General features: G+C 47.6%; 4 protein-coding genes across 4 annotated transcripts; 3 read left to right on the top strand and 1 right to left on the bottom strand.

The window, feature by feature from the left end:
• Nucleotides 1-592, top strand: N7446_005599 (uncharacterized protein; the record flags this gene model as incomplete). Its single annotated transcript, XM_058514347.1, has 2 exons — nt 1-126; nt 179-592. The coding sequence occupies 2 exons, from the start codon at nt 1-3 to the stop codon at nt 590-592; spliced, it is 540 nt and encodes a 179-aa protein (XP_058371525.1).
• Nucleotides 593-672: 80 nt separating this feature from the next.
• On the bottom strand, nt 673-873 carry N7446_005598 (uncharacterized protein; the record flags this gene model as incomplete). Its single annotated transcript, XM_058514346.1, has 1 exon — nt 673-873. The coding sequence occupies one exon, from the start codon at nt 871-873 to the stop codon at nt 673-675; it is 201 nt and encodes a 66-aa protein (XP_058371524.1).
• Nucleotides 874-5,533: 4,660 nt separating this feature from the next.
• Nucleotides 5,534-7,045, top strand: N7446_005597 (carotenoid oxygenase family protein; the record flags this gene model as incomplete). Its single annotated transcript, XM_058514345.1, has 1 exon — nt 5,534-7,045. One exon carries the CDS (start codon nt 5,534-5,536, stop codon nt 7,043-7,045), a length of 1,512 nt encoding a protein of 503 aa, XP_058371523.1.
• A 1,047-nt stretch (nt 7,046-8,092) lies between these two features.
• On the top strand, nt 8,093-8,532 carry N7446_005596 (uncharacterized protein; the record flags this gene model as incomplete). Its single annotated transcript, XM_058514344.1, has 2 exons — nt 8,093-8,224; nt 8,269-8,532. Coding segments are annotated over 2 exons (396 nt in total), but the record flags the coding sequence as incomplete, so codon positions are not given.
• Nucleotides 8,533-9,134: the final 602 nt, after the last annotated feature.

Raw genomic sequence — 9,134 nt, 5'->3', positions numbered from 1 at the left:
ATGGACAGTCCCAATCATGAGCTGGATGTGCAGGCCAGGCCACCTCAAGAACTACTCTGCCCACCCCTTGAGCAGCAAGACCTCTTCTCCATTCGTGCTTCAGACCAAGCCGCGGAGCAATGGCTGGTAGGTAATGATATAAAGGAGCTGTGGATATATGCTCATTCATTCATAATAGTCGCCTGGAGGAATATTGCCGCACGACACCCGTTTTGAAACTCTCGACCCACACTTTCAACCGCTTGTCGAAGAACCTAGGCAATCAATTCAGTCCACTAGCGAACAGGCTGCAGGGGCGTTGAGGCTTTACTCAACGCTGTGTGAGACCTACAAAACAAAAATGGCTGAGAGCCGACGCCTTGAAGATGAGAACGAGGCGCTTCGCATCAACAATATTGAGTTGCTTGAACAGCAGAGAGCCCTAGAGTACCGCCACGCTGAACAGGAGGCTTTAATCACCTACTACGGGCAGATGTTTGATAAAGTACGAGGGGAAATGGCATGCGTCATAAGGGACTGGGAAGGCCCTCTTAATCAGGCTACTCCAGAGAAGGTTGATGTAATTGATGAAGACGCATCTTCGAACACCTGAATAGTGTGTGCTACTAGGTGGTAAGTTCCTGCGGAATCTTTTTTATGTTACAGAGAAGACCGAGTTAAACAAGAAGCAGGTCACCGAAAACACGATCCAGTTTTGATGTTATCAACAGCCCTACCATCGATTCTGGTACAGTATTTCAAATCATGGTAAAGAGTCAATGTCGCGGATTGCGCTGGGACACGAAAGCGTTCCTTGGCCGGCAATGGGTCGAACGTCAAGATGTAGCAGCGGTTCATCTCTGACACAGTGAGCTCCTTTGCTTTGAAAGACATGATGGAGTGACCAAATAGTTGAAATCAAAAGTTGTCCCTAGAAACCAATCAGCATGAATTCTTATTTTACGGTATATCTAGTCACCTCAAGTGATAACCGCCAACTGTGTAACAAGGCACCCGGCAACGCGATGCAAAGTAGCATCACGGCTACGGTACACATATGATTTGAAATGCCTTGCAGTATAGCTCGGCTCGAATACCCTGGGCTTGATCGGTGTGCTAACCAATAGTAGCCCGCTGTGATGCAAATGTAATCCACGATAGAGATAACTGCTATACCAAATCGAAGAGGTAAGGGAGAATGTAGGCTTAGGAAATTTAGTAGCAGTTTGGATAATCCGCTGGTTGCTACTATGATGCAGCAGAGATTCTGCAGCAAGCCTGAGAGTAGATCGAGTAGCCCGAATAGTCGAAGGAACTGTAGAAAGTCCGTCTTTAGTTACCGACTGTAGAAAGTGTTTCCAATAAGCCTACCTCAGCAAAGGGTGGAAATATCACAACGATTCCAATTAATATATGTTGAGCTATAATCGAACATGAACGTCAACGAGCTGCGGGCAAATCTTTCAAATTTAGTTGTGCAGACCATTTTCATTTTCCCAACGCCAACTTAGCACTACCAGCGCGAAAAGGAAGCAGAACGACAGAAGATAAACACCGAGGTCCAAAAATCTATATTTTCGCATAAGAGGAAATGTGCGGTACCACAGTGTCAGACGTAGGAAAATAATTGTAATGCTGATAGTGTCGAGAATGCAATGCGCAAGCCTCGGAATCTGCATCTTGGGCGGATGTCGTGTCAATATCTTGGAAACAGATCAGTACTGGATATCTGGAAACGAACGGAATTAAATAGTTAGGTATCTACCCATGTGATGCTTTTTCGTATCTTGCTCCTGGGAACCTAAGAATAATCTGCTTGGCTGCTACATGGTTGGACGATACTGGCGGATGATTGGGTGAATTATCAGTTTCATGTCTCTCGACCCTGACGTTGATAGACGGAGCTCTGTCAATCTTTCAGCCATAGAACCACAGGCTCACGTCAGGCGAAGTTGACAGTATTAGTTAGACGAAATATAGTCAGAATGGGCAATTATTCAAATTTCATGCTTTTACTCGTAATATCTACACCGACGGCAATAATCCTCCCCTGTTCCTCGTAGAAGTCCAGTGGAAAAATCTAATCAGGGTTCTTAACACATTATCCTATATAATAGCTCCGTGAACTGAGACAGATACCTGCAGCATTGTATCTACAGCAAAATGTTACCATTAGATTCGTATCTGATCATCGGTCAAGCACCTGATTCCTGAATTCTGGTCATTGCATATTTCTGAATGGGCTGTATAGCACCGTTGTCGAACATGATTTCTCGGCTCAACCTTTCTACCCGTCGCGGATGGGAATGAGGTCTGTGGTTCCCTAGGCATCATGTACAAGCCTCGACATTCAACACTGGGTCCGACATCGCACGCTTTTATAGGGCGATCATCCTCGGAGCGATTTCAAACTATGTCACACTTCTCAAGTCTGAATGAGCAGCCTATAGCGATACAATGAGGACCGTTTGGCTCAATGCGCATCCAATGACCGTTTTCTGACAGCCCGTTGCCTAACCCCCAACCAAAGTTTACCTGGCTTAGGCCACCTTAGGAGCGGTATGCCTTTGGAACTTGGTGGTGCCGAATATAAGATATCATTTGGTGTTTTCTAGTAGTGGCTATATGCTTGCTAGTCAGCTGAATATACGCCTGTGCAAATATCTTGAAAAAAGTAGCATCATGCTTTATACGAGGAAAACGCCTTAAGAATGTAATTTTTCGTGATGAACACGGCATGATTCGAGTCAAATATTTACTACGTAACATTAGGGCATATCATGAGGTCCCTCAATAACGTGTTGCTTACCAGTAAGCTCCGTCATTCCTTGACGGGATATATGTAGCGACTGTCCGCACAATAATGATTAGCGGGTTACCCCCCTTCCCCTGCCATTGAATGAAGTATACCACCGGGCCAATTAACGTACAAAATATGTTCTTAACCTGCTGAACATACCGTAAAAACCACCGGCACTTTTCCACAGAAAATACCAAACGATCCTGCTACAGCGAAATCGGAACCTCGGTTCAACGCCGCGGTATGCCCCCTTCAAAACGGAGACGAGGATCTTGCGCAGACGACGGTAGCGAGAAGCACTGCACGGAGCTTTATGTCAATTTCTCCCCGGGAGAAGCATCGTCAGTCAAACGTCAGGTAAATCGAACATGACTACAGAAACAAGGAGCCATGTCTAACCGAGAAAAAGACCCTCACTCTGACCAACATTAAACTCATTTTGACTGAATTGGGTCATTTGCAAGAGTCACGCCCCACATCGATACCCCAAGCCGTTCCCCTGGTTAGTCTCCTCGCCGAACTGTGGGATTCTTACCTCGCAGAATGTACCAAAATTCGGGATTTAGAAATGGAATGGCACATGCTTCAGAGTTCGAACAAGTTGATTAAGGCGGGAAATTTCGAACTAGAATCTACTTGTGTCGCTAAAGGTGGGATTGTCCGTGATATTCAGCAAAGTTTGCAGGCGGTCCGAGAAGGTGTCTTGGGTCTTTTCCAAAGCATGCGTGGATACCAAACCTTCCTCTCGTCGGGCAATTAATGAATTACAAAATGCCACATTAAGGTTATTATAGTCGACACGGGCCTCTATCTGTACTATACTGTATACGAAAATAATCTTCATGTTGAGTGGTCACAACCTCGGAATACTCGTCTTAAGCGCCCCCCGCCCTCCCCCGCGCCCGCGCCACCCAAAAACATAATGATAAATACTAAGCCGGATTAACAAAGCCCCGTACAATATTTTGCACGAAAAATCCCGGATCGAGCACGGAGGCAGCCAAAGCTGGATGATTGTTCAGTGGAGAAACCGCGCTTCTTGTAGGCATCATGAACCCTGATTCTTGTCGTGGGTATATATGCAGTTGAAAACGACATTTGACGGGGCCACGATCCTGTCGCGTGATAACATCCTGTATCTGCGCTTTCACCCGGTTTAAATTACCCAGCATGGTTTCGAAGCGAGGGACAAAAAAAAGAAACTGCTCAGCCACTTCGTTGACCTCATTGAGGCCACAAAGCCGGAATTCTAGCCAATGTACTTGTTCCAAGAGCAGGAATGCGGATACGTAGAGAAAAATGTCATCTCCAGATGTGCCATGGTGTAATGGATCAGGGCCTGGCCAAGTGAATCCGACTTCGCTCTCATAGCTAGGATAAAATATGGCCTCGACCAAATGTGGCGTTTGGGTTCCAGGGAGGCATTTGTCGTAGGATGTGGGAACTGAGAGCCCATAGCCGGCTGCTAGGAGAGGTGGTGGAGTAGGGGCGTCGGGAAACTCGCTCCAAAGAGTTGTCGGGTCGAGGTCAAAATGATGATCTATAAAGGACCAATGTGAGAAGGTAGAATAACTTGCAGGGTCACTCTTGTACCAACCAAGCTCAGAGCTCTCTTGCATATTTAAAGCCGTCATTACTGCAATCGCGAGACAATTGAAGTGGTTCGTGGTCTTTGAAGCCAAACAATGTTGTAACTCTCTTTGAAGTAGACAGAAACGCTGCTAGGGATATCCGAATGGGCTATTTTAAGTTCAAAACAAGTTGCTCGATAGAGCCCCGAATAGCAAAGCTAGTCTAGTTAGCATATTCCATCTTATCTGAATGTGAATTAATACATTATGATCTTTGAAAAGGCTGCTATAGCCATTATTACGGATAATCAATGTGGCAGAAGACTTCGACAAAAATGCCAAACATGGATTGTCACATGAGACACCACCAGAGCAATAACGAGAAGTGGAACGTCGAGTAATTTTGCTCCCCCATTTTGGTCAGGCTGTCGCCTTACATAAGATACGTTCAGGGACGATTCCCCCGTCAATTAATAATTTAAACTTGTCGAACTAAGAGCGCAACTTCCGCGATTTGAGTAATCGGCGTGTACTTGCCCTGCTGTGTATTTGTATGTGGGTCGGACCATAACAAGTTTTGCACTCTATCAATTGAGATATACTATCTGCACCAAGCCATATGTGTATAATGCCCTGCAGGCAAATCGGGCCTCACTGCCTGACAGATCCGCGAATGAAAATTACTTACTACATACTTATTCACTACTTGCAGCGTAAGGTAGCAGTTGGAGATATGAGGATCTCGCTGTCTCTACAACCAGAAGACCATCCCAGACGGGGCGACATGCTCTCCGAACGGCGACAATATACTTTCCCGTAGTGCTGCGAGACTAACGACATGGGACATCGAAAGTAACTTCCGCTTAGTCAGCTGGTATCGGCACTACTCCACCCGTGTCCCGGTCTTCTCGCCCAGGAGCCGAACGCCGCTTAGTCAGTGACAAATCACAACGGGCGCCTCATATGGATAAACAGCATACTATAGAACATGTATAAAGCTAGCTGCTCTCCTGTACATAGTTTACGTCCTGTCTTGTCACTGTCTACATCTCAGCTTCATCATATAAACCTTGCTTTTTGAGTACCTCTTTCTTGATCGATATGACAACCTCTACTCCCATCAAAGGTGCAGAGGACCTTCCGTCTAGGTGGTCCCCTACCGAGGATCTTGGTGGGATATGACATGCCAATCCGCCTTGAGGGTGAAATCGGCGATGTTATGGTGAGAGGCACTATCCCAGACTCTATCGATGGAACCTTCTACCGTGTTGCGTCGGACCACTTCACGCCTATTCCTTCCGGACATATGCCTCTCGGCGGCCATGGGGTCGTGAGCGCCTTCCGCATCCACAAGGACCAGGTAGATTTCAAGATTCGATATGTCCACAATGGCCGATATAAGGTGGAGAGAAATAGGAAGGAGAGTCTCTGGACCGACCTTTATGAACACCCACTCAGCCAGCACCCATGCGCTCGGGCTGTCCTGGGCACGACCAGCAACACCAACGTCATCTACTGGGCTGGGAGGCTCCTTGCACTTCAGGAGATGGATCCCCCCTACGCCATGGACCCTGACACTCTGGAGACTATCGGCATGGATCCGTTCGGTAATCAAATACTGAGCCCAATCCTCACGGCGCACCCAAAAATCGATCCTCATGTCGATGAGCTGGTCACCTGGGGTATCGACCACGGCACGAATGATATTATATCGTATTCTATTGACCGTCAAGGTATCGTCAAGAACGAGCACCGTATTAAACGTGTCCTGCCTGGGATTATCCACGACATTGCTCTGACGGAGAACTGGATCGTCTTCTGCCAGTGGCCTACCTCTTTCAACCCAAAGCCTGGTGAGGTCCCCATTATGTGGGACATTAGCCGGCCTGCCATCTTTGAGGTGGCTCCTAGATGTCCCGAAACACCTTTGGAAGGGTCAGGGCGGAAGCCTTACGAGCACCGCGTGTATACGCACTACGCCAACTCGGAAATTGTGCACACCGCTGGTGCATGGGAGGAGGGCGGCAAAATCTTCTTCGAAGGCACATGGCCTCACGACAATCTCTTCCCATTCTGGCCCAGGAATGACGGCAAGAAACCATCCGGAAATACTGTTGTGGACCTAGTACGGCTTGAGATTGATATTAGCCAGCCGAGCAACACCGAAATCCCAGACCAAGTCACCTTGGTGGACATCCCCAACGAGTTCCCCAGGATCGACGAGCGTTTCTACTGCCGGAAGTACGACCACATATTTATGAACGTCTACTATTCAGAAACCGAGAAGCATCTCATGGACAAGCACATTTTCGAAGGACTGAACGCCACCGCAATGCTGATAAAGAGCACCGGCGAGTTAAAGGTCTATTATCCTGGTCCCCACTGTCGCTGTCAAGAACCAGTCTTTATCCCTCGCTCCGATGACGCCTCCGAGGGAGATGGCCATGTTATCTTCGCGGTTCACCGCCTTGATATCAATCTCACCAACCTTGTGATTGTTGACACGAAGGACTTTGAGCGTCCAGTGGCCGTCATCGAGTTGCCGCTGCGCATGCGAGCTCAGATTCATGGGAACTGGGTTGATGCCAGAGAGCTTAACGGCCGACCTCTGGTTGTGCCCCCTCCTCTCCACCATATGACTTGGAGGCACAGACCTGGACCAAATGCCACCGCTACGAAGCCTGGCGGCGTATAGTCTGAAGCTTGAGAGTTGAAGTTTTAATTTATGCGGTTCTAAGCAGAAACCAGAGAGGCTAGCAATCTTTACTGCTATTTATTGCAAATACAAGTTAATGATCCTTTTACCAGTATTCCACCCTTTAATAGCCGAGTTGTGAAGACATATTAAGCTTTGGCTCAGACAGAACTCGATGTGGAGGCTGATTTGTGGGACTGAGCCGCTGAGCAAACTATTGTCACTGGTGCTAATGCCGCTGCTATTCATGGCGAGCCTGGAGTAAACAAGCGTATACAGGATAAAGCTGGGAGAGCGCATATTCATTTTTCGGATCGGCATCAACTGCTAACTCGACCTAGACTAAGACGAGATAAGTTAAGAGAACCGTAGTAGGGGATCTGCAAAGCTAGGAACAGGAAGGTGGAGAAGATAAGTTGTTTTTTTAGTTGAGCTGTGAGGCCGCTTGTAAGGGACTTTCCTTTTGGGGTATTAGTTTAACTTCCCTGTTGAGCTTGGAATGACATTCAGCGGACAGCATACACGCCTGTGACCGGCAATACAGCCCACTCCGCAAAGTACCTCGCATCAGACTCCACAACCTGGACTCTTTGGACCCCAACCATCCTTGTTGGCTTATGTCAGTTACGGCTACGTTAAAGTTATCCGCCAAGGATCAGGGAATCTAGATAAGCTGCTCATCACAGTGTACTTCATCTGTCGTGATTGTCCGTGGTCGTAAGGTACAGCATCAGTAAGCCCTAGGTGAACAACTACGTCTCAGGCAACGACATGGAGCCTGGGTGGTAAGTTAGTTAGCTGGGTTAACGTTAGGCATAATCTCGATTAGTCACATACTGATAAAATGTAATTGGCTGCAAGTGATGAACGAGGACTTCGAGCGAGGTACCACGTGACAGAATAGCAACGTCATAGACCTTGTCGGGGAATTCATAAGTAACGCAGGCAAGGCAGAAATTCCATCGAGTACTTGGAAAGTTCCTTCTGAGAATACGAGACTACCTCTCAGAATGCAATCAGGGCGCAAGGAACCATATCTCGAAGTAGGGCCTTTCAACACCCAACCCTGAAGCAAGGGTGCTAATAATATTCCCTCAGCCATTGTCTGAAAGTGAGAAACGTCACTTGAGCAAGTACGGAAAGCGGCCGCGTGGAGGCTTACTCGGTCAAAAAACCAAGGTACTTAAAATGTGATTCATTGTGAGCGTGCTGACAATCGGAAGGAACGGACGTACTTTGACTCCGGCGACTTTGCTCTTTCCGCCGCTCATCGAGTGACCGATCTCGGCGCTATTCAAACAGGCAGAGCGCATCCCCATCGTGAAAATATTTCGCGCCCTTCCCCTGTCCCAGCTGCCAGTAACCTTGACAAGAAAGTCAACGAGAATTTCCATAGGAGGGATGCAAGTCCCCAAAAGAGTCCTCTCCATCGGCAAACTAATGAAGACCCCACAGACGAGGACAATCTCTTCTCTTTCGAAGATTGAAACCAAATCGTCGCAGCTATATATATCGAACTGTATTTCATGTATTTCAGCACTACAGCCAAACAGGGGCAATACGACAATTCCTTTATTGTGAGGTGAAAGCGTATTGCGGAGAATGGAGAACCGGTCGACCAGTGATGTAACCCCCGGAGCTGTAGGTCCTCTGGAAATTCTCCATACGTGTCCATGACAGTTGTGCTACGGTATAGGCTGCGTCGATCAAGATATTGCAAGCCTCTTGATTGGAGGGTGTTTCGCAAGGTCGTGTTATGCTACTCCAAGGTAGAGAAAGGAGTGTGAGAGAACCAATCACACATTTTATTGCCACCCCCAACAAACTAGCTCATGCATGCTCACCCATTGAATCCATTGCTGTGAAGCGCATTCTTTTCTGGGGCACGACGTGAGATATGGCTTTCGCATGCTGGTGCTACCGACTGGTACGTTTCAGTCACGAAGTTTGAAGCATTCGATTGTGTCCTTGCTTGACTCCCTTCTTGCACCGTCTACGCTTGCTCGGCCCCCTATGGCAGGACTGCCTAGTCGTTCCCGTGCGTGTGTCCCTGTCGTCTTTTACAGTACAGCATGGAACGAAATCTCTC

Source organism: Penicillium canescens (assembly GCF_028828765.1).
Source record: "Penicillium canescens strain IBT 15451 chromosome Unknown utg000004l_segment0_segment0, whole genome shotgun sequence".
NCBI lineage: Eukaryota > Fungi > Ascomycota > Eurotiomycetes > Eurotiales > Aspergillaceae > Penicillium > Penicillium canescens.
Note: the sequence above shows the minus strand (reverse complement) of the source record. Positions and strands in the feature narration are given on the sequence as shown.